General features: G+C 37.1%; 5 protein-coding genes across 7 annotated transcripts in view; 1 reads left to right on the top strand and 4 right to left on the bottom strand.

Moving 5' to 3' along the window:
- The window catches only part of usf2 (upstream transcription factor 2, c-fos interacting), an 11,092-nt gene extending 6,542 nt beyond the window's left edge, over positions 1 to 4,550 (bottom strand). The window contains exons 1-5 of one of the 2 annotated variants that reach the window (XM_016551668.1): positions 4,059 to 4,550; positions 2,739 to 2,782; positions 2,538 to 2,656; positions 1,121 to 1,240; positions 858 to 1,014 (exon numbers count right to left, since the gene is read on the bottom strand). In XM_016551668.1, the coding sequence (XP_016407154.1) occupies positions 858 to 1,014; positions 1,121 to 1,240; positions 2,538 to 2,656; positions 2,739 to 2,782; positions 4,059 to 4,096 (478 nt within the window). In that variant the 5' untranslated portion in view covers positions 4,097 to 4,550. The remainder of the gene's footprint in view (positions 1 to 857; positions 1,015 to 1,120; positions 1,241 to 2,537; positions 2,657 to 2,738; positions 2,783 to 4,058) is intronic. The other variant, XM_016551669.1, reaches the window with a different exon arrangement.
- Positions 4,551 to 6,447: 1,897 nt separating this feature from the next.
- Positions 6,448 to 9,769, top strand: LOC107739623 (lens fiber membrane intrinsic protein-like). Of its 2 annotated transcripts, XM_016551787.1 has the most exons (6): positions 6,448 to 6,696; positions 7,743 to 7,956; positions 8,218 to 8,280; positions 8,422 to 8,571; positions 8,718 to 8,852; positions 9,538 to 9,769. In XM_016551787.1, exons 2-6 carry the CDS (start codon positions 7,782 to 7,784, stop codon positions 9,597 to 9,599), a joined length of 585 nt encoding a protein of 194 aa, XP_016407273.1. In that variant the 5' UTR covers positions 6,448 to 6,696; positions 7,743 to 7,781; the 3' UTR covers positions 9,600 to 9,769. The 2 variants fall into 2 exon arrangements, with proteins under 2 accessions (XP_016407273.1, XP_016407274.1); XM_016551788.1 differs by lacking the exon at positions 8,218 to 8,280 and having other exon boundaries at positions 6,453 to 6,696.
- Positions 9,770 to 11,147: 1,378 nt separating this feature from the next.
- Positions 11,148 to 12,277, bottom strand: LOC107739586 (C3a anaphylatoxin chemotactic receptor-like). Its single transcript, XM_016551750.1, has 2 exons — positions 11,741 to 12,277; positions 11,148 to 11,645 (listed from the first exon to the last, which is right to left on the bottom strand). Exons 1-2 carry the CDS (start codon positions 12,275 to 12,277, stop codon positions 11,148 to 11,150), a joined length of 1,035 nt encoding a protein of 344 aa, XP_016407236.1.
- An 8,078-nt stretch (positions 12,278 to 20,355) lies between these two features.
- LOC107739585 (C3a anaphylatoxin chemotactic receptor-like) lies at positions 20,356 to 21,516 on the bottom strand. Its single transcript, XM_016551749.1, has 2 exons — positions 20,965 to 21,516; positions 20,356 to 20,841 (listed from the first exon to the last, which is right to left on the bottom strand). The coding sequence occupies exons 1-2, from the start codon at positions 21,514 to 21,516 to the stop codon at positions 20,356 to 20,358; spliced, it is 1,038 nt and encodes a 345-aa protein (XP_016407235.1).
- A 2,697-nt stretch (positions 21,517 to 24,213) lies between these two features.
- LOC107739622 (C3a anaphylatoxin chemotactic receptor-like) overlaps positions 24,214 to 25,169 on the bottom strand; it is a 3,504-nt gene continuing 2,548 nt past the window's right edge. Inside the window, exons 3-4 of the mRNA XM_016551786.1 lie at positions 24,807 to 24,848; positions 24,214 to 24,711 (exon numbers count right to left, since the gene is read on the bottom strand). Of these exons, the coding sequence (XP_016407272.1) occupies positions 24,214 to 24,711; positions 24,807 to 24,848 (540 nt within the window). The remainder of the gene's footprint in view (positions 24,712 to 24,806; positions 24,849 to 25,169) is intronic.

Genomic DNA, 25,169 nt, shown 5'->3' with positions numbered 1-25,169 from the left:
GTTGTTGCATTCAAGCAATTGACGCCGAACTGCCGCTAATTCGAAAGTGAAAGTAAAATGCGCACGGCGCTTTTAAGCTATTTGGAAAGCAAGGAAAAGAGGGAAAATTCAAACGAACAATTGCTTTACTCCGAATTGCCGCTATTTGAAAGTGAAGCACACCACTTTTACAAGCCATTTAAAAGAGAAGTAAAGCGAGGAAAAGAGGGAACGCCCCGCCCCCGCGGTGATACCGGTATTACCGGTGTTGTCACACGTCGATTAACCGGTGGGAAAATTTCCTCACCGTCACAACCCTAGCGGTCATGCGTGTTAAACCGATTTGGTTTATTTTTTCATAAGGTCATAAACGGCTTAAACAAACCAAATGACACAGATTCATAGAATTTTGCACATTACCCCAATTTCTCCCGGCATGTAAACACCTTAACCTGCATTCTGTTTGTTTATAGCATATGTAATCTGTGACCGGAAAGCATCCTTACGGCAGATTTAAGTGCGTCCAGCCACAGTGAGTGTTTTGTGGTGGTGAGGAGGAAACATATTGCAAATTCTTAATCATTTCTGACCCAAGAAATTATAAAAAAAATTTTAAAAAATGTTCTCATTTCGTGCAGCCATAGGACAAGTGGTACAGTCGTAAAAACTGTGCATGTTTCCCACTGACATTTGAGTACTCTGTTGGTTTTAATGCTTAATTTACCATCACAACTCATATACAATTCTTCTAAATGCAGCTTACTTGCATTGCCAGGTTATTGATTTACATGTAAACCGGTAAAATAGGTTATTTCAATAAGCACATGCTCAGTGTCAATGGCAAACATTGTTTTTGGACTTTGGCATGTGAAACTGACCTCCAGCCTGTGTGAGGGTCGGATCAGACGTGGCCTGCACTGAGACAGCTGTACCGTCACTGACAGTTGCTGCTGGGAAGTAGGCAAAGCGTGTCTCTCCCCCCACCGTTTCCCCCACTGGACTGCCTCCATTACTGAAAGGGTTCTGGATGACAGCCTATAGAAAGATAGATACAGAAATATGAGAGACGTGCAGGCAAATTGGACACTGCATTCATTTATTGCTTTACTCCATGCTTTCATCCAGTCTGTTCCATACACACCTGTGCTACTGCTTGCTGTGCGCTCGCAAAGGCAGCTGTGGACACTACACTGACTGCCGCTCCTCCATCTCCTGCTGCTTCCAAATGGTCCTCTGTTACCTGGACCACACGATATGTCACCTGTATCAGGTCAGAACACAAAGGTGCATTTTGTAAGAATGTTTTGTATCTTTAAGTTGCATAATCTAACTATGTGGAATTAAATAACAAAAATGCATTAAAGCAAACATGAATTCCCATTTGAAACCTAGTTTCATAGTTTGACATTTCTTAATGAAACAGGATATTCAACAGTAAAGAAAAAAGCAGGATTGGACTTGATTTTATCGATCAGGAATCGAATTATAATGAACAGTTGATGTTACATACTAGAATATAAGTTAGCTAAAATAATGCCTATAGGGGAGAGCGAGGTGATTTGAGCCTGTGGGGAAGTTGAGCCACCCCTTGTTTCGAGACAACCATAAACAAGATTGGTGATATGACCACGCATATTTGAGGAGTTAGCCATTTTACTAACCCTGACATGGAGAGAGGCCCATGGAATAATTTGTAACTACATTTAGGTTCAAAAACTGTTTTTTTGCTGTTCAAAGTGATCTTTTTTATTTTCAAGGACTCTTTTTGCTTTTTGTGTCTGAACAATTACAGAAAAATTTGAAAAAATATCATGCATGTGTTTGTGCTTTAGAAAGTTATAATATGAGGCTATAGTAATGTAGCGTGATGTTATCTCTAAACTGCTGGATGATACAAGTTTGTTAAGATGGTAGGAGTGGGGTAATTTGAGCCAGTGGCTCACCCCTTCTTTTGATTATAAAGTATAATTTTACTGTAATTCTAGATTATATTTAATTAATTTTAGACCATTTTTTATTTTGTTCTTTGAACTTGATTTTGTTCTGAAAATTTTTAAATGGGCTGTTTATGAAAATTTGCCATTGAAGTTTTATGAAACTGTACTTCCCCGCAACAGTTATAGGTGGGATGTTGAGTACTATTAGCCCAGTTCTGTAAGGTCAACTTTATTTCGTTCTGAAATTTTTAAATAATTTTAAAAATGCCTTCAAAGTTGTGAGCTGTATCTTTAAATAAATCTTTTCAGAAGTCCATCCATCCATTCTATAATCCAAACCTTTTTGTCCTTATTAGGGTTGCCTAATAATGGAGCCTAACTCAGCGTCTTGAGCCACAGGCAAGGAAAATCCCTGCATGAATGGCCAGTCCATCACAAGGCTCACACACAGATTTTAAGAAGTCATTTTACTGAATTTCTCTTCTTTTGATATAGCATGAAGTGAAAATGTTCATAAAAGCATTCTCATAAGATCCGTTACTGAGACACAGTACTCCAGGTCATGTTTTATTACAGAGTCACCCCAGTTTGAACCCTGGAAAGGTCAAAGGTCACACTGACCTGTCCACCAGTGTTCTCTGTCCGGAACTGGTACTGAACATTGTGGTCTGCAAAGGCTGCTGCTTGCTGGACACTCGCTATGGTAACCGCTGCCTGCTCCTCCGCTCCCACCCCCTCTCCTGAGAAACGCACCACAAACGAACAGTGGTATATGGATATATGCATCACTCACTGCATCCGCACATGCTTGTTTTTACTTACCCTCCTGCAGCTGAACAACCTCCTCTGTTTCCTGTTTCTCGTGACTGCAAAGAGAAAGAGCAAATGTTTTGGGTCATGTTACAAAACTACTCAAAGGAAACTGTGGAGATACAGATCAAAATCATATAGGCTTTTGGCACATTCAAGTGATGGAAATTTGGCAGTCATTTCTGCTAAATGCTTAATTCATAACACTGGCTAAAAAAATAATAATGTTATATACAATAAAAGTGTTTACTCTAAAATTATGTTTCGATCCTTTAGTCCCTGAATATAATTCGCATTTATAAATAACAATAAAATGTACATTTTTCTTTTGAAAGAAAGTGTTTTAAATTTAGATATAATTATTTTAATGTGACTAATTTTGTCCTAATGCTATTAAATACCCTTTTTATTTTTCACTCAAGAACAGCTCAGGCAGATTTCTGAAAGAATCGCGAACCGATTCATTGAAAAGATCCGACTCAAAGAACGATTCGTTAACGAATCGGACATAACTACTTCATTCAGTCTTGATGCAATAAATTATAGAGGCGTTTGAACTATTTGAAAATCAATTAAAAACTCCAAATGACTGGAAAAGATGTTCTAGATATAAATCTGACCTAGATCATCAAGATCTGCCTCCTTAACTTGATGGACAAACGGTGAACGCCCCCCTTCTCATCGCTAAAGACCGTTCACAGTTTTTAAAGTGGTCTGCAAAATTCAAAAATACCAATAGCAACGTTTTCTCTCTCTCTCTCTCTCTCTCTCTCTATATATATATATATATATAGCCAAATAAACACCACGGGATTAAATAAACAAAAACTTCTGAATGCATATAAAGCCTCTGGACGAAAAGACTGCAGTTTGGTTGCAGGTTGAAGGGAGTTTAATGCATTAAACTGCTGGAGAGCTTTTGTTCCGACAGTACTAACTTACACACGACATTTCTACTTGAAATATCAGTTAAAATGTCTTTCATTTTTTAGAAAAGATCAATTTTGAAGACTATTGTTAAAAGCAAACATACACCGGCTTGGAGTTGTGTTTTCTTCAAATACCAAGGATAGACAAAAATCACCAAATTAGCAATCGGGCTAATAGTGATATAAATATGTCGACCATCGATGTTAAAACGATTGCGAGCTGTTGTTTTTCTTCGTGCTTTTCGTATCTTACGTTTAACTTACTATATTAATGGCATGCATAAAACTTAATAAAAGTCAAGAAATAAACTTAAAAGAGGATTGCTAACTGTCCTACTATGAAAACAGCAGAAAATTGTTGACTGGGGCCTTGAGGTTGGCAGTACAAAGGACGCGCTCTCACCTCGTCGAGGTGTCCAAGCTCTGATCGAGCATATCCATGAAGGCGAACGGATTTTAAAATGCGATATTCAGCGGCACTTGAAATACGGGAGATGGAAGTGCTGATCACGGGGACAAACACACGGGTCATGTGAGAAAGACAGTCCAGGACACGTGAGGTGCAGGCTGGGCGAGGAGTTAAAATGGAGACCGCTGTGGAGGAAGAAGGAAGGTGTACCGGTTGTTGTTGTGCTCACTGCGCGGCTTTGTTGCGTATGTTACTCACTCCTGCCCTTCTGTCTAGACGAGTTCTCGACCTGTTGAGTCGCTTCTTTTCAGACTTTTTGCTCCCACGTTAACACTGGGTTTATTTATCAGTTTATTTACAGGCGTTTTGAACTTTAAAATCTCGTTTTCGCGAACCGCGCTGTATTGCTTTGCTATCGATCTTCACGTATCCATCCGCAAGCAGCCACATTGTAGCGCTGCCGTTAATAAGATATGGAGTGGAGTCCTTATTTAAAAACAAAGTGCGGTTTAGGTTGAAATAAAGGAACAATAAAACATGTTTGGTTGATAGATATAACAACACGTCCATGGTTGTGTACGTATTCTGAAAGAACTTGCATTTCGCAGGTACGGGGTAGAAACAGAACAAATAAGGAGTCTAAATTAATGCGATAGACTTTCAACGCTGAAACTGGGAATTGAAGTTCAAATTAGATCTAACTAGCCTATCGCTATTACAGCCTCGCGAGTTTTATGATGAATGGCATGATGCTTCGAAATCTCATTTCATAAATAAGTGAACTTGAAAACTTACCTTGTGTTTTCGCCACGATTTAGAACCTGGTCGTGTGTAAATTCAAAACATATAACGTGCACAAAATATACGATTTTTCCTTTTGGTCACATCAGCACGAGGAATAACGAATATGACGAGTGGTGATTTTTCTCAGGTGACCCCGCGATCCAATCCGGGCTTTTGGTCAAACCACATGACACGAATGCAAGAGTGGTGGATAGGAAATAGACATTTGTTAAGCTCTAATGTGAATAAACTGGCTAACATAATTTACATAAATGCTCAGAATTTACTCGATATACACGCGTAACAAGTTTTCATTAATAAACATACATTTTTAAAAGCGTTGTTTTCCCAACAGTGCTACTCTATTTTCCTGAACTTGCACTGCTGTAGCCACGAGACTGTGCTGTATGGCAAATTGAGTTGTTGAAATCAACACCAAATGTCTTTTTTTTTTTTTTGAGCCATGTCATAATTACGCAGTATTTTTTATATACGTAGTTTGAGAAGTTAACGTGATTAATAGTTAAAAATACCATAATATTAAATGAACAGCTGAAGCCAAAGACATTTGACAACATGGAAAGATGAATTTACACATGCAGTCTTTGCTGTTCCAGCTCATACCTCAAGGGTTCCATATTTTCTGAATTAAAATAATGTGGAAAATTGTGTGGTGGCCAGTTACTTAATATAAATCTGATGTTTATGGGAGGACAAATCCAAGTAGTTTTAGACATGTTTGGCAAAACATCACCACAAAAGATACTTTAAACTGATTGTCACTAGAACTCTTCCCTACAAGCCTTTTCTGTTATTTCTTATCATTTTCATTCAGCATTCACTGACACGCCCAAAATAAAAGATTAAAGGTTTTATTTAACCTGACATTTGTAGTACAGAATAAAGGTTTCTTAAAATGCAAGTGTCTAGTGCTTTTGGAGAATAACTGAAGAGAGTGGTAACTGTCCTGTTGACCATGCAGTTATTCAGTGTCTTTATTGTTAACAGGTGTTTTAATTCTGTTTATTGTATATATGTGTTCTTTATAAATATTTAATATGTGGATTTCTTTTGCTCCAGCACTCCATAAGAGAGTGTAGAAAATGGGTGGATGGATATTTTGCAGCATTGTTGAGGTATTACTGCTTGCTTTGTTGTAAAGCAGGAATTTCACTAAACAGTACATTTGTATACAGTAATGTAATCTGTAAAAAATAAAGTCATGTGATTTGATTGAACAGCTGTGATTGTCAATCATACAGTTAACCTGTTTTTGGCACATCAAATAAGTCACATGCATTCCTATGGGCTCTCTATAAAAAGCTTGTTCATAAGCATTGACTTGATTCATTCACATATTTACAGATGCAATTTTCCCTCGTGGTTGAACTATATTGAAATTGAATCAGTAATTTGATTTGGGAATGGGAAACATTGAGTTTATTGCACTTTAAACTATAGGTATGCCATGGGTATCCACGCTGTGGCCCCTGTCAAAGCAAGCATGCAACTCAGCATTTTGCACTGACAGCTTTACCAAAGCAATCCTTTGAATATGTGCAGCTACAGAACAGTCTACTCTTCAAACAAAAGGAGGACCATTGACATCATGCATATTCATAGTGAAAAGTCGGACACACCAGGGCCCCTGCCCTAACCAGTTCAAGTGTATTTGTTTCAGGGACAGAGGAGGTAGCATTTAAAGGATTTTGCCACCATCAACAAAAAAGGGCAACAGAGGTTGTCTTTTTCTCTTTTGCCTCTTAATATCTCTCTCTCCCTCTCCACTCTCTCACTCCCTCTTTCCCCAGAGGATAAGCAAAGAGGGATTTGCCTCAGAAGCAACAAGGTAAGCGATGAAAAACTTTGATGTTTTTTGTTTATCTGTAATTCTTAATATTCGATTCATTGATTGAAACGTCAATGCAGTGTGAATGGAACTGGTAGTTATTTTACGATAAGTATGCCCATTACATACATTACAGAAATGTTTTTTCTAACCTGGAATATCAAAAATAGTTCGGATGTTTAAGTAAGACAAGTTTCTCAATTGCAATATATTGAAGTATACAGAAAAAGCTGTAACATCCATATTTTTAAGCTTCTTGTGTGAAGAAATTTGATAAATGAAATGAATTATGCAACTATTAAGAAATCTATTATTGTAAAGCTTGAGGAATGTTTTTAAAGAGTAGATATTGCTTATAATACAAAATTCATAATGCTGTTTTGGAAATGTATTTAAAAAATGCTCAAATGCTTCTGTGTTTAAATTGAGAAACTAATTTTTTTTTGTATATGAATATGTATACATGTTATTATTTAATTTTATATAATGTTTAATTGTGTTGAACACATTTTGTTAAAAGATGGGGACATTTTTATTTAGCCATAGTTTGACGAGAAAACCAGTTTGATTTTTTCAAAAAATGTATTATTTATATTTTTTATGTATTAGTTTAAGAGTTTGTTTCCTCCTATCTGTTTAGTGTATATCTCACACTACATGATACATGATAAATAAAATTATTAATGTAAGTGTAAAGAAATCTGCAATTGTGAAGTTTGAGGAATATGGTTAAAAAGTAGATATTGCTACCAAATTCGTAATGCTTTTCTGCAAATTTATTTTTGAAACATCTATGCGCAAATGCTTTTTGTGTTTAAATTGAGTAACTTAAAAAAAAGTTATTTTGATATACTAATATTAATACATGTTCATATTTAATTATCCTTTTAGCCAAATGTTGGTTTGAAGAGAAACAATTTTTGATTTTAGATGTTTTATTTATATTTTTGTTTTAATTGAAGAAGTCTTTTTTATGTCCCATTTATGAATGTTTGCGCATAAGCATCTGTGTGTGTAAAATTAAAACGTCTCTCCTATCTGTTTAGTGCATATCTCCTTCCTGCATAGTCACAGCGTGTGTCAGGATGTACAGCTTTATGGGCGGTGGCCTGTTCTGTGCCATTATTGGGAACATCCTGATAGTGGTTTCCACAGCGACAGACTATTGGATGCAGTATCGCCTCTCAGGCAGCTATGCCCACCAGGGCCTGTGGAGGTACTGCATGGCCAACAAATGCTACATTCAGACAGCAAGTATAGGTAAGCAAATGTCTTCATGCAAACTCCAGAAACATATTTTATGTGTCTATAATATGCATTTTTCATGGCTATTTTAAATCAATGTGAAGTTAAAAGTCAGATGTAGAGACCCTAACATCATTATACAATAAATCTGGCACCTGCATTTGAGCTTTTAGACCATTTTTGCCTGTAGATGGCAGTGCTTTATTCTTTTTGCCATACAGAGCTCCATACTCTGGTTTGAGTTGTCTGAGCCTTGCACAGTCGTATTCTGAACAGGTGCTCCCAAAGTTGTACCCCTGGCATCTGAGATTACAGGAGCTGTACTCTGGTTCGTTCAAGGTGATTCTGCAGGGACAGTTCTTCAAAGATCAAATGAGAAAAATCAGACAAACAGTGATAAGAATTGGCTGGGATGAGAGGAGAATGAACATAACCTTCCTGACTGTTGTTTTTATGAACGTTTCTTGTCTCTTTCCCCAGCATACTGGAATGCCACACGGGCATTCATGATCCTATCGGGAATGGCGTGCTTTGCGGGCATCATGGCAGGCATCCTCTCATTTGCCCATTTTTCTGCCTTTGAGAGATTCAGTCGTTCCTTTGCAACAGGAATCATGCTTTTCATCTCCAGTGAGTCACAAACATGCACAATGAGCTGTAGAATGTGCAATTTTAGCATATTTAAATATAAATAAAAACTGTTCTCAAAGTAAAAAATATAGATGGCACTACGTTTCTTCTGTCCATTTTTAATCCATCACTTTTTTCACACACAGCTCTGTTTGTGCTGCTGGCTATGGCTATCTACACTGGTGTAACCCTAAGCTTCCTGGGCAAGCGTTTCGGAGACTGGTGCTTCTCCTGGTCCTACATACTGGGATGGGTGGCCATGCTCATGACCTTCTTTGCAGGTGATAGAATACCTCATAGACTGCAATTTAAAGCAACTCTATGTAGTTCTGTGTATTTTTGCAACTTTGGATCCCCCTTATGTGAGTGGAATACACTGTCGTAATTACAGTGCATAGTTGTAGATGTGCATTTGGTTTTGCCGTAAAGCAATCGTGGAAAAGAAACAAGCCATTTGCCTTATTAGAAGTCAGTGTGCCATCAGAACGATTTTGAAACTGATATTTCAAGGTAGATAATGCACATTCTGTTGCTTAAAGGGCTGCATTGACTCACAAAAGTTCAAATGCTAGAACATAATAAAGGGAGTTTTTATGGAGTTTTAAAAGTAATGAAATGTTCTCGTGGTACAGAATGAAAATAATATGCCTGAGGATGTGGTTCAAAGGACTTTGATTGACCTCTTGATAAAGTTGTGTCACACACACACAAAAATAAAAACAGGATGTGCATGCAGACCAAACTCATGCATCACTCTTACAGCCATCTTTATGACAAGCACAATAAATATATAAGTGCGCCCGTTCTCATTATTAACTATATGGTGACCTACCAATGGTTAAAACAAAAAGAGCTAAGTAAATATAATTGCTTATTCTTTCATGTATTTATTTTATTTTTAGTTGATACTAGAAGAAATATTCACACTTATTTAAAAGTTTATGATTTGAAAATTGTCTTTTGCAGGGATATTATACATGTGTGCCCACAGATTGTATGAATCCAGGAGAGTGGTTGGAAGTCGCTAACCTAAAGAAGATAAAACTGCAAGAAGCAAAAATATACTGACAAATTAATAGTTTAAAACAGCATTAAAGGTTGTTTTTTACACATGCACATATATTTGTATAATTCTGCACAGATAAATATACCAGTCTTCACAAATGTTTATTTCACTGTTCACATTTTTTTTTCAATAAAATTCTACATCTAATCATTTTCTGTGAAATTTCTCTCTTGGTATATTGTAGCCAGTGTTGGGTAAGTTACTCTAAAAAAGTAATTAATTACTAGTTACTAATTACATCTTCAACAGTGTAATTAGATTACTGTACAAATTACTCTCTCCAAAAAGTTTTTCATCCATTATTGTATTGTATATAAGTGTTCTACAGTCTATACACAGTATTAAGTTCAATTACATAAGAAGTAACTGTAATTAAATTACAGAAAAAATAAGAGTAATCCCTTACTTTACATTTTCAAGGGAAAAGTAATTAAATTACAGTAACTAATTACTTAGTAATTAGTTACACCCAACACTGATTGTAGCATTGCAATACATTATGACTTCACTTCACAAACACATTTTTAGTAGTTCTATGTAACTGTTTTGCAATATCATTTCACTTTTAGCATTGCAGTCTCTTTGCAACTGTTCATAAGCATTTATTTCACCATGTGGCCATGAGTAACAGACTTGTTTCACAGTTTCACACCAGCTCAAATACATAGTCAGCAAGTGTGGCACATCCTGTGTTAAACAGTTGTGAGAAAAATGGAGTAAAAAAAAGTTTTAAGCAGGGCTTACATTTTTATATATCAGTAAATGGGCGTATTTTGGGACCCTGGACACATTTTTATTTATTTTTTTGCAGTTATTCAATTTTATCAGCGCTTAGTTTTATCATGCCAGCTCTTTCTAATATTCATTTCAGAATGTTTTTGCTTTCCCTCTTTTATTCATAGAAATGGTCATTCCTCATTTGAACAATTCTTTAAATCTTTTTACCAAGTAAAATTTACTTTTTTTTAAAGAAGGCCATACTTTCTATTACAAAACTATATAAAAACCCAACAACCAACAAACCAAAACAATTCCTCTAAATGTTGTCCCAACTAGTAACAAATAATTTCATATTGAACAATATTGCTGAAATGTTAAGGGTGCATGCACTGCAGCATAAATAAGTTATGTGGTTAATGTTACACGGTTATTTTATTTGCTGTTCACTTAAACTTCTGTTCTTGTTTTGTCATTATTATTACTTGTCATGTTAAAATACTTGTGTCAACAATAGTTGAGAAAATGCATTATATCTCCTTGAATTTTAAACTTTATTTTTGAATAGGCAGACAAGTACAGCTCCTATTTATTTGTATGGGGAAAGGCTGACCTTTTCAAAGCCAAAATTATATTTAAATATATTTCAAACCAGAAAATAATCTGACAATAATGGTACAGTAAATGTGCTTATTTGGCTCTTATTTGAAACTGCAGAAGATACAGTGCACGCAGCAAAGAAAAATATTCATGCTATCAATCTCATCTAAAAACTTGCTTAAGAAAAGTTATCTTAAACTTTAGTTTCACACTCAGTGTCTGCAGCCTTTGAAATGGAATTACAGCTTTCTTCTCTAGTGCCTTGCTGTGAAAGACTTTGGCCTTCCTCCATAAGAGCTTTGTGAAAAATCCCAGACAAACTTTGGTTGCATCGTCGACTAACATCCAGTCCCATGCAGAAATACAGAACCGGGTTAATGCAGCTGTTGAAATAAGCTAAGTTTGAAGCCATACTCCATCCCACTTTTACTGCCTTGTTGTCTTCATTCACCAACTTGACCAGCCCAATAAAGTGGTAGGGGGCCCAGCATAAGAAAAAGGCACAGACCAATACGACAAGAATCCGAAGAGGCCTTGATTTTCCAGAGAGCCGTGTTCTGCGTATCCCAACAGCAGCTAGTATGTAACAGATAAGGATGACCAGGAAGGGCAACAAGAATCCACAGATGAAACGAATGCAGTAGTAGATATACTTTGCTGCATTGCCATCTGCTTCTGCTGCTCCATTCTCCTGAAAACAAAATTATAAATACACATTTACATATTTGCTATATTTTATTATATAATTAATTTCATAATAATATGCAAGGTGATTCATGCAGTAACCTTCAGCGAGCAATGGCTCAAGTTGTTCTTGTGAGGAAAAACTTGTCGGTACACAAAGTACGGTGAACTAAAGATCACCGCCACAATCCAAACTCCCACACTGACCACACGAGCAGCACATAATGTCCGTCGTTCTCTGGTTAACACTGGACGCCAGATGCAGAGCGCTCGATCCACACTGATGACAGCCAGAAGGAAAACACTGCAGAACATGTTGGCGTACTTGAAGAAACCATTGAACTTGCAGAGAAAAACTCCAAAAGGCCAGTGGTCATAGAAAATGCTTTTGATGAGAGAAGTGACTCGTGTCAAGCAGAAGATCAGGTCTGCTACAGCGAGATTGACCAGCCATACATTAGTGACGTTGGGCTTCATACGGAAGCCGGCCACCCAGATGACCAAAGAGTTCCCGGTGGTGCCGAAGAAAACAATGACGGTGAGGAAGACAATGCTGAACTTATTCACAATGTCTTCAGTGTCCACTTTAGTGTTCGCATGGTGATGGGAGTGAAGGTGAAGAGTTGTGTTGGAGGTCATTCTACAATCAAGACAGATAAATGTTTTAATGTTCCTTCAGTTGTTCCGTTTATCAATAGATCTGTTTGTTTACAATGAGAAAGAGTAAGTTGCCATGGGTTCCCACAGGATTTTCTAAAATGCTCAAAGAGAAAAAATTTTCATTATTTTGCATGTATAGGTTGCACCATAATCTTAAATCAGACAAGAGAAAACCCCCATCATAATCGTTACACCACAAGTTTCAAAGTGTGGTTTGCTGATCTTGCAAGAACCGCAAGATAAACACAACTGGGTTTATTATAGATTTTGAATTATTCCCTAAAATCGTGCATTTGGGATGTCTGTAATTGCAATTTTATATATATATAGTATTAATAATCAGGTGATGAATTGGTGTTCTTACCTGTTTTTACAAAACAGAAACACTGCTGCAGTAATCCTTTGTGAATGAGTCATACGGAAGCCGGCCACCCAGATGACCAAAGAGTTCCCGGTGGTGCCGAAGAAAACAATGACGGTGAGGAAGACAATGCTGAACTTATTCACAATGTCTTCAGTGTCCACTTTAATGTTCGCATGGTGATGGGAGTGAAGGTGAAGAGTTGTGTTGGAGGTCATTCTACAATCAAGACAGATAAATGTTTTAATGTTCCTTCAGTTGTTCTGTTTATCAATAGATCTGTTTGTTTACAATGAGAAAGAGTAAGTTGCCATGGGTTCCCACAGGATTTTCTAAAATGCTCAAAGAGAAAACATTTTCATTATTTTGCATGTATAGGTTGCACCATAATCTTAAATCAGACAAGAGAAAACCCCCATCATAATCGTTACACCACAAGTTTCAAAGTGTGGTTTGCTGATCTTGCAAGATAAACACAACTGGGTTTATTATAGATTTTGAATTATTCCCTAAAATCGTGGATGCAAACATTTGGGATTGGCATGCATTTGGGATGTCTGTAATTGCAATGTTATATATATATAGTATTAATAATCAGGTGATGAATTGGTGTTCTTACCTGTTTTTACAAAACAGAAACACTGCTGCAGTAATCCTTTGTGAATGAGTCAGCTGGAGCTTTGTGTGACTAAAATGCCATTTTTTGATAAATCAATCAGTGGCTGGTTCTTTGGCTGGTTCTCTTCAGACAAAGAAGGGGGAGGAGACTTACACAAACAAAAATGATATATAATTGTGTATGTCTCCTCCCCCTTCCTGTTTGTCCCTTTATGAGTGTGTTCTAAGAAGGTTGGAAGAAATATTAAAGGCAAATGGTGTCTATAAAAACATCTGTTAGTTGCTTTAAAGATGTTGGAGGAGGGAATCAACTTCTCACTCTTCGCTACAAAACAATTTATAATGGTTTGATCAAATTCAAGTCAGCTTATTGAACTGCCAGGGCAGATGTTGAAGTTCATCTTGGTGCTCCAGCTGTTCAGGTTTTATGATCATGACATCATCTTTTTCAGATTTTAGCATTGGTGTCTGTCATTAAAGGTTTTGCAGCTTTTTCATTGATGTTGGTTTTGTGAAGTCCTCTATGGTCGGTTTTTGTGGAAACATGTGAATATTGTGATTTGCTGTCACTTTGCTGCAGTTCTGTATTGTTCAGACACAACCCGTCTTGGATGGTACCTTATTATTCAGTATTCTTCTCTAACTAAGTCTTGCCATGCTATGTATGCAGTCATAATAATAAAGACTGTTGTTCTTAAAACACAAAACAATTGGGCTGTTAAGGTTATAAACATTCCTGCTAAACGGGCTTCCATGATTTATCATATATATAATGCGTGTGTGTTCTCATGTTTTTATAGGCCTATTCTATTGCAGATTCACATCTGGTACATACACAAAGACACAATAAAATTGTTAGACTCTAAGGGATAGTTCACCCAAAAATGAAAATTCTGTCATTAATTACTCACCCTCATGTTGTTCCAAACCCGTAAGACCTTCATTCATCTTCGGAACACAAATTAAGATATTTTTGATGAAATCCCAGAGCTTTCTGACCCTGCATAGACAGCAATTGAACTACCACATTCAAGGCCCAGAAAGGTAAGGACATCGTTAACATAATGTGACGCACGTTCACAAGAGTACCAGGACGCATGCGTGTGATGTTGCTGACGCAGGAGCCGGCGTTCTGACATAGAACCCTGATGCACTGTGCCTTGTTTGCAAGCAGAGGAATGAACACGCATGCGTTGTGGTGCTCTCGTGAATGAGCATCGAAGACTGACACGAAAGAGCAGAAACTGTTTAATAAACTTATTTTTGTTCTCTTTGCACACAAAAATTATTCTCATAGTTCCATAAAATGATGGTCTGCTACGCCACTGTAGTTGCTGTTTATGCAGGGTCAGAAATATTTCACTTTTCAACAAAAATATCTAGGTTGAAGGTCTTACGGGTTTGGAACGACATGAGGGTGAGTAATTAATGACAGAATTTTTTATTTTAGGGTGATCTCTTTAAAACGAGTCTTGTGATTCAAGGTTCCCCTTGTGGTACAGGGGGTTCACCAATTATTATTTTTCCTCAAACTATGACTGTGTTAAAGTACAATTAGGTTATGTTCAACTTCAACCAAAAGCTAAAAAAAAAAAAAGCTAAAACGATAATGTTCACCTTAATTGCCCCTCTCAAATAAAAATATATTAAGGACACCTTTACAACTAAATGACTCTGTACCAATAAGGATTATTTTAATTGCTTTGCAATGTAAGTATCATAACCGGGGCTGCCAACCAACAGTTAACTTTGTTTTCACACTCTCACACCACACGTCCATTTTCTAATGCAGTGCCACTGATGTGACGTCTGTCTGTTCTTGTTTTTTATATGTAGAACATATGATATAGTTAAGCAATATCAGACGATGAAGAAGAATGATGTTTTCCTGAATTTTGGAATTTCCCAGTCACTTGCTTGCATAACTTATTTTTCCCCCATCATTTCATATTTCTATGTTCAAAATGTAATTAATAAAGGTCTATGCTTTTGAATATCCTTCATAGGCCAATGTAAAAGGTAAGTGATTTAGGGGCTATCCAAATACCCACACTTTCGTCTTTGCACTTGACCACTTGCCTACATTCTAGTGCTGTGAAAATTAGTGTGTTAACGCAGGCGATTAATTTAGTCAGTTTAACGCGTTAAAAATATTTAATGCAATTAACGCAGGGGCAGAGCTAGGGTTAGCCACCCCACTCACAACTGCTGCTTCTGTCTCTTTTTTCTTGACAAGAATTGCGTTTATTTAGACGCAGAACGTCTTTACGACCACATCAAACGGGAGACTTTCAGACGCGCACTCCAACTTCGCCTCTGCGCCAGGCGCTATAACGAACGCGGAGAAGGTAGGTGATGAGGGAGCTTCAGTAGAACTGTGGTGAGATGAGATGTCAGATTTTTCCTGTCCTGTCAGCCGGTATAGGTACCGTGCTCGTAGCAAGTGCTTTTCAGATGCACGCACAAATGCGGCAGTGCGCGCTGTAGCCTGTATCATTTCATATCAAATCGCGAGCAAAAAGAACGAGCATGCAACAGTGAAGTGATGCAAAGTGACGTGTGGCCAAGTATGGTGACCCATACTCGTACCTCAGTCGTGGTATTGAGGGTGGAAGAGAGCACTGGTTATTCACTCGCCCCACCGACAATTCCTGCCGGATCTGAGACTGGAACCTGCAACCTTTGGGTTACAAGTCCAACTCGCTAACCATTAGGCCACGACTGCCTTCATGAATAATTATATATCAATTATAAATGATTAAATACAAGATTAATAGTAGTTATTAAGATTGATGTCGTTTGGAATTGGTAAAATGTGCTTGGAAAAAAATATGATCAGAATATCAACTTGCATAATAATTATGCATGCATTGTATTTTTCCTCTTCTGCTGTCAAGGTAATGCAAGGAATGTTGTGACTGGTTGTCAAGGCAGCCAATCAGAATTTAGCAGCCTTGTCTCAGATTGGCTGGAATTATGGCATATTGTAACGCTGGGTTGTGTTGAGCAAGCGAGCCGTTGGCATTTAGAGAGCACTGACGGCAGGCATCAGGTGAGCAAGCTAGTGAAACGTTGCAGGTGCAAAAGAGAAGGTCTGCACAAATCTAAAAACTTATTTTAAATGCAAAATAGATTTTCGTGCACTCGAAATACTTTCTTCTTTGCAGACAAACATTTTCTCCACAAAACTCAGTTCGCGTGTGTGCAAAGCGCACTTTTGCGCACTCAAAATATGATCCTTCGCACGCAGAATTGTGGCAGAGATGTAATCCCATATTCAAATGGCTGATTCATTCAGGAATTCAGTAAACGGCTCACTTTATGAATGGGCTTTTGAATCGTTGGTTCAACCGATTCATTCAAAACGCGGATTCATTCAAAAAACTAAACACCGCTGTGTTGCTCTAAGATGCACAACAATTCTGCTGTGGCTTTATAGGTAATATTTTTGTTGGCAAAACAGAGCAAAAACAGACAATATTTTGTTATATTGTATATAACACAATAATATAATTACACAATAATATAGTATATAATATATAATACCCAATAATATAACTGTATATATAATTGTGTTATATTGTAAAATATAACAATATTAACTTCTTATTTACTGAACTGTTGTGTAAAATCACATTTGGGACAAACAGCACTCGTGTGATTGCTCTCGCTGCTTGTGTGATATCGCTTATATAAATATGAGACAAAGAAAAACTCCTACAGGAGCATTTTTGCCCCAATATCTTGAATTTTAGGGCATAACTGCATTTATGGAGTTGTTGCCATGCATCATCAAAGTCCCTTTCTATGTATATATTCATTTCTCTTCCTTTTCCTCACCATCAAAATGAAGATCCAACAGTCAACGGAGTCAGCCAACTGTTGTGGAAAATTCGAAAATAATAGAATATCATTCAGTTACTCCTGGAATAAGAATGTGACAACACATCATTTGTATTAGTAGCTTTGTTTTATGAAACCCTTATAAATCTCACCTTGTTTTTGATCAGCTACCTCATCTATCTATCATCTGATTAAATCGTTATAAAAAAAATGCTGACTTGACATCAAGGTAGATTAAAACTTTGAAGTGATCCAAAACACTACGTGGCGCTATGCTTAGTAAGATAACTGTTGCTCCGTCCACTTCCGGCTTGACGCTGCTGGCCTGGCGCTGCTCTCCTGAGACTGCTGTGACATAACATAAGGGTTCTGCAGTTTAGTGATGGGAAATTCGGCTCTTTTCAAAGATTCGGCTCGGCTCCCTTAGAAGAGCTGGCTCTTACGGCTCCCAAATGGCTCTTTATTTAGTATCGCTCAGAGCCTTCTATTTTAGCCCAATTTAGCAATTGTGAATGGTTTGTGTGTTGGTAAGCAATTTTTTATTCAGTGTTTTCATAAAAGCCTTATTTTTATGCTTTTTTTTTTCGTTACAAAAAAAAAAATACATACTATTATTTAACATTTTAATAAAACTTTAATTGAACAATTGAACACAGAACTACAGCAAACAAATAAATAAAGGCAAAAGTCTTAAAGGGGTCCTATTATGCTTTTTCACTTTTCAACTTTAGTTAGTCTGTAATGTTGCTGTTTGAGCATTAAAAAGATCTGCAAAGTTACAAACAGAAATCACTTTTCAAAAACTTCAACACCTAGTATGAGAGCCTGTTCTAGTACACCCCCAAAACAAAATCAAGACTTTGTAAAAGAGCATAATAGGACCCCTTTAACAGTAAGACACTTTAGTCTTTAGTGCAGGTTGGCATTCAGAAATATCAGATGCCTCAGCTTGGATGTGCTGATGCGATTTCTCCTCTCTGTTATTATTTGTCCTGTTTTTGAGAAGACTCTCTCTAAGCGGACCAATGTTGCAACAATGCAGTGTCTTCCTACCTTAACCAACGTGCTTGCGTTTAAATCCGGCTCCCCCGTCTCTCTCTGTCGCTCTGTGTACCTGGCCTGTACCACTACACTCACTATCTTCAGAGCTTGTGTCCCCATTCCTTCTTTCACATAATGGTATGATCCTAGTCTGTTTTCCCATGTGATTAGTAGAAAAAAGTCATAAAAATAAGGCTTTTATGAAAACACTTTCGCCGAAAATTGCCGTTTTTAATTCAAAATAGGCCATTTGTGTGATTCAAGTAGATCAAGTAGAGTTTTTTTTTTGTGAAAACTCTTACTACTTAATACTTCGTATAAACAATGCTGAACTTTGACAAAGAGGTGATTTTCAACATGTTATAATAGTGATTTTATAATATCTAAATATAAATCCAAAATCAAAGCATGTGAAAAGAGCTATATTACGGAGTGGAAATGGTAAATGAGACAATGAATGATCCTCTGCTGCCATCTAGTGGTTATAGTGGGAATATCATGACATTCATTTAAATAGTATTTGTATTTCTACCAGGTGGCAGAAATCTTCCACTTAAGCATGGCAAGTTTTCCTTGAATTATCTTTAAGTAAAAATGAAAAAAAAAATGCAGATGAAATTACCTAACTAAAAAGCGATCAATATTTCATGTGTTTGAAGAAAATTAGGCCTACTTTTTTAAAAAAAATGTGTTCTACTGTCTAGGGTCAGCCATCAGTTTAGTTTAGTTTAGTTTAGTTTATTAATTTATAAAGCACATTTCAAAACAACAGAAGTTGCAACCAAAGTGCTGAAGAGAGGTAATAAAACAAAATTAGAACAAAATTAAAACAGAATTAACACACTGGATCAAAACCTTGGAGACAAATGTAAAAATATAAACATAAAGAATACAGATAAGTTTTTAGGGAAGATTTTAAAAAAGAAACAGAAGAGGAAGATCTAATATTGAGAGGGAGACTGTGGACCAGTCGAGACCAGTGGAGAGAGGCAAGCACAGGAGTAATGTGCTGACACTTTTTAGTGCCAGTCAATAGCCTGGCTGCTGCGTTTTGAACCATATGCGCTCTCACATTTGTCAGTAAAATAACGCTATTCCATGCTTTTGTTTTCTTCGGTGTATTGAGAACGCCCACTAGCAACCTCATCGCCAGCCCCTGGCGACATGCAGCCACAAGCTAGTGTGAACGGGGCTTTAAGACGGCAGAGAGTGACGCAACCGGAAACTGTAATGCGTGAGCTCGCAAAACGTTTCTCGCGCGCATGCAAAAGTTTCTTGGGAGCACACGAAAGTTTCTCGGGAGCATGCGATAGTTTCTCGTGCGCACGCAAAAGTTTCTCTTGAGCACGCGAAAGTCTGTATTTTTTTTATTTTTGCAAAGGTCCCTTTAGGGGCTCCGTACTACAGTGATGTGAGTGTTTATACAAATATATACAAATTAGTTTTTCAAAAATTATTTCACATTCTATGAAATGATACTTCCTACTGTAGTATCTATTATTCAAATGACTTAAAATCATCTTTTGCTCACAATGTTATTTTGCAATATCGCTCAGCATTTAATGTTGCAACATCATTGCAATTATTAATTGATTTATTTCAGTGTGCTCAGCCATGCCATGAGGACCCAAATGTTTAGGTTTTCAATTCACCATTTTAACACAAAATACATCTGAACTGGGAAAAAAATGTTTTTGCTAACAAAGATACATTGCAGCAGAAGTTTTTTGCACATGCATTTATTGCACAGGTAAATATTACACACAAAAAAACTCAGATGGCTCCCAATCGTCATGCAGTCTTCATGTGTCCTCAATCAGGTCTTCAATCTTCATGTGTCCCTTCACAGTGTTAGGCTGATAATAATTTCCACTTTCTCTTTCTGCCTCAATATATCATGCTATTGTTTAGCAAACAGACATGGCATTTACCAAGCATAACATATCATTAAAATGTATTAGGCCTACTGTTGCATGAACATACATAAATACATGTTATATCACATGCATTACAATACAAATTATCTTAATTTGAATTTTACATTATATTTCATACTAATCAAAGCTAGCCAGAAGACCAGACACTTAGTTACATTAATTTCATTGTTAAATATTAATAAAAATGCATTTAAATTTTGTATTATATGATAGACCTGACAAATAAACAAGAAAAAGAGAGTTAAAAACTCTTAGACTTAAGTGACAGAAACTGCAGTCTTTGGAATGGAATTACAGCTTTCTTCTCTAGTGCCTTGCTGTGAGAGACTTTGGCCTTCCTCCATAAGAGCTCTGCGAAAAACCCCAGACAAACTTTGGTTGCATCGTCGACTAAAATCCAGTCCCATGCAGAAATACAGAACCGGGTTAATGCAGCTGTTGAAATAAGCTAAGTTTGAAGCCATACTCCATCCCACTTTTACTGCCTTGTTGTCTTTATTCACCAACTTGACCAGCCCTAGAATGTGGTAGGGGGCCCAGCATAAGAAAAAGGCACAGACCAATACGACAAGAATCCGAAGAGGCCTTGATTTTCCAGAGAGCCGTGTTCTGCGTATCCCAACAGCAGCTAATATGTAACAGATAAGGATGACCAGGAAGGGCAACAAGAATCCACAGATGAAACGAATGCAGTAGTAAGCATACTTTGCCGAACTGCCATCTGCTTCTGCTGCTCCTTTGTGCTGCAAATGAAATGAAAAATGTTGTCATTCTAAATGATGACATACATAAACATTTAATAAATATAATCATTATATAATCATGCATATATATGATTATTTATATATTTGTGCAGTCATTCTGACCTTCAGTGTGCATTGACTCAAGTTGTTCTTGTGAGGAAAAACTTGTCGGTACGCAAAGTATGGTGAACTAAAGATCACCGCCACAATCCAAACTCCCACACTGACCACACGAGCAGCACATAACGTCCGTCGTTCTCTGGTTAAAACTGGACGCCAGATGCAGAGCACTCGATCCACACTGATGACAGCCAGAAGGAAAACACTGCAGAACATGTTGGCGTACTTGAAGAAACCATTGAACTTGCAGAGAAAAACTCCAAAAGGCCAGTGGTCATAGAAAATGCTTTTGATGAGAGAAATAGCTCGTGTCAAGCAGAAGATCAGGTCTGCTACAGCGAGATTGACCAGCCATACATTAGTGACGTTGGGTTTCATGCGGAAGCCGGCCACCCAGATGACCACAGAGTTCCCAATGGTCCCGAGAAGAACAATGATGGTGAGGAAGACAATGCTAACCTTATTCATAATGGCTTCAATGTCCACTGTAGTGTTTGCATGGTGGTTTGAGACCTCAGAGTGGGTGTGGAGGAGAAGAGTTGTTTTGGAGGTCATTCTACAATCAAGACAGATATCACAATTAATGTTATTGCAGTTTAAACAACAGTCTTGCTGTCAATTTCTATAAGCTAACTTGAATGGTTAATTCATCATGGGTACCCTCAAAATGTTCTGAGATATAATTATCATCATTTTGCAAGAAGATGCAACCACGATATGTTTCTGGTGGTAGAAAGTCATGTTGCATGTTATGTTTTTAAGAGCAGTCGTACGTGTGAGTTATAGATTTTGAATTACTCTATGAAATCACAGATACAAACATGTAGGATTTCATAAATCATAGTTATGTTACACCAAGGCATATTTTGTTGTCTTGCTTCAGATACAGTATGTTGGCTGTATTAAAAATGAGATGTTGTGGAGCAAAATATTAATACAAATTTAACCTGACAATTTTAGCAAGCATTTATTGCACTGACTGCATAGCAAAGCAATAGTAAAAACTATACAGAATTGTAGACAATCTGGTGAGGAAATGATGCTAATGTTCTTACCTGTACAAATCAGCGTTTTCACAAATCAGACTAAACCCTCAAGGAAACAACACTGGATGATCCTTTGTGAATGAGTCAAACACTGTGTTTGACTGTTAAAATGTCATTTTGCTATGCTCATTAATAAATCAGTGACTCGTTCATTGACATCACTTGCAGTTGCTCTCCTCTCCCCTTTTCAGTGTAATTGATCTGGCCATTCAGAAATGTCTTTGCTGCAGACAAAGAGGAGAAAGGCAGGAAGAGGGAGGAAACATGCACAAAAGTATACATCTTTACTTGTTTACGTAAGCACAAATGGTGTAAGTGAAGTGTGGCTTTGGAACATTCATATATTATTAATGTATTTATATTGTATGTTCAAGTTTGGTACGTACACAAACAAACAACCAAAACGTAACAACAAGGTAGACCCTGGAAGAGTCTTGTGATTTAGGGGGCGTGTGGAGGTACTGTCTGCCAGTTATTATTTGACATGAAACTATTTTTGTGAAACAAATAAAATGTGTTATAAATACAGTTAATTCGACCAAAGTCAAAGTTAAAAAGCTAATGTTCAGCTTAACGGTTCATAAAGGTACAGCCTTTTAAAGTCGCCATGAAATCAAAATGTACAATTCTTATTTTTATATGTAATATTGTAGTGTTTATTATAAATGGTTTATCTGTGCACTTTTTTTTTTTTTTTTAATTCATGTGCCCTCATAATCTTTAATCAAGTATGTTAACCTTCCTTCCCCCCTTGAAACGACTTCTCTTCTCTTCCTGTCATGTGCTATGGCGTGAGGGCGGGGCTATCGGGGTCTGTCTCATTTCTGCCTTCATTTTGTTAGAAATGCCCAACTTCCAACGATCCAATCAATTCCCGAAGGACGAAATCAAGCCCCGCCCTGCATTTTTTCTCATTTCAGTAGCCGTTTCACTCTGATATACGTCACAATAGGAAAAAAAGGACAATCTCAACTTCCGTTTTGCCGACTTTAAGGAGAACTTGTAGGCTGGCTATGTAAAGATTATTTTAATTAGTTTGCGATGTAAATATGATAATGTATGTAAATATTATAAATGTTAGTCTACTCTATATTTTTACTACCAGCTTCAAAATTTATCATATTAGTATACAATATGCAACTGTAATATGTTCATTTGTAAAAAGTGATAACTATAGCAGCTATGTTCTGTAGATCTAGCTACCGTCTGATTCCCATACAGAACGCAATTTATGTTTGCTCGCGTCTTCTGAGCTCAGTTTACTAACTTGTAATCTAAATTTCTGGTAACTGAATCATTAATTTAATAAGCTGTTAGTTATGTACTATGCATAAGTCATTTAATAAGAGGTCTACTTTCAAGACGGCTTTTTATGACGTAGCTTATTTCAAAAGCAACTCATTCAAAACTGCAGAGGAATCATATTCAAATATCTTACTTGGCATCTCATATGAGTGGTTAGGCAAATATGTAAATTCATTTTTCAAAAATATTTTATTTCAAAATCACACAATATTCTGCAAAATTATTCTTAACTTCACTTCTGAGCAACGTAGTATTTATTATTCAAATGTCTTATGGACATTTTTTGTTCTCTTTGTTATTTTGCAATACTGCTCAACCTTTAATGTTGCAGTGTCACTGCAGATGTTAGTTGATTTATTTAAGTGTGCTCAGTAATGCTAAAGGATTAGGGGTTTTGATTCAATTTTTTAATCACAGAAGACGTCAGAATTTGAACTATTGAAATTCTTTATCAGATTTTTTCTAATGAAGAGTAATTGCACCAGACACCTTTTTCATACACTGTGTATTTATTGCACAGGCAAATATAACAGGAATAAAATGAATAATAAAAAATGAACTCAGATTAAGCCCAGTCATAATGCAATCCTGGTCTAAAAATTGTGCCCTTTTGCCCATATTAAGCCACAAATAATTTCCTCTTTCTCTTCCTGCATATGTCATCCTGTTAACTAACCATCAAACATGTGTAGGCAAACATAACCATAAAAATTTACAATTGTCACATAACCATTTGTATGAGAAAATTTTAATGTATGTAACATTACAAATTACCTCAATTTGAGCATTTTGCAATATAAAGGCTCCATCTACTGATTCAAGCTAGCTAGAAGACCAGACACTGAGGTGCATTAACTTTTCATTTAGTTAGATATCAATCTAGATGTTAGATATTAATCTCTTAAACTTTAGTTTCACACTCAGTGTCTGCCGTCTTTGGAATGGAATTACAGCTTTCTTCTCTAGTGCCTTGCTGTGAGAGACTTTGGCCTTCCTCCATAAGAGCTCTGCGAAAAACCCCAGACAAACTTTGGTTGCAGCGTCGACTAAAATCCAGTCCCATGCAGAAATACAGAACTGGGTTAATGCAGCTGTTGAAATAGGCTAAGTTTGAAACCATAGTCCATCCTTCTTTTACTGCCTCGTTGTCTTTATTCACCAACTTGACCAGCCCAATAAAGTGGTAGGGGGCCCAGCATAAGAAAAAGGCACAGACCAATACGACAAGAATCCGAAGAGGCCTTGATTTTCCAGAGAGCCGTGTTCTGCGTATCCCAACAGCAGCTAATATGTAACAGATAAGGATGACCAGGAAGGGCAACAAGAATCCACAGATGAAACGAATGAAATAGTAGACATACTTTGCCGAACTGCCATCTGCTTCTGCTGCTCCTTTCTCCTGAAAATGCAATTGTAAATACATAATACTAAAATTAATCTTTATGCAAGCTAATGAAGGGTGGCACATGCAGTAATTTGTAAAGCCATTCTGACCTTGAATGAGCAGTGGCTCAAGTTGTTCTTGCCAAGGAAGACCTGTCGGTACACAAAGTACGGTGAGCTGAACACCACCGCCGCAATCCAAACTCCCACACTGACCACACGAGCAGCACATAACGTCCGTCGTTTTCTGGTGAACACTGGGCGGCAAATGCAAAGCGCTCGATCCACACTGATGACAGCCAGAAGGAAAACACTGCAGAACATGTTGGCGTACTTGAAGAAACCATTGAACTTGCAGAGAAAAACTCCAAAAGGCCAGTGGTCATAGAAAATGCTTTTGATGAGAGAAGTGACTCGTGTCAAGCAGAAGATCAGGTCTGCTACAGCGAGATTGACCAGCCATACATTAGTGAC

The sequence above is a fragment of the Sinocyclocheilus rhinocerous genome, unplaced genomic scaffold (assembly GCF_001515625.1).
Source record: "Sinocyclocheilus rhinocerous isolate Xijiao unplaced genomic scaffold, SAMN03320098_v1.1 scaffold314, whole genome shotgun sequence".
In the NCBI taxonomy this organism is placed as follows: Eukaryota; Metazoa; Chordata; class Actinopteri; order Cypriniformes; family Cyprinidae; genus Sinocyclocheilus; species Sinocyclocheilus rhinocerous.
The sequence above is the reverse complement of the archived record's forward strand: the minus strand, read 5'-3'. Positions and strand labels throughout refer to the sequence as shown.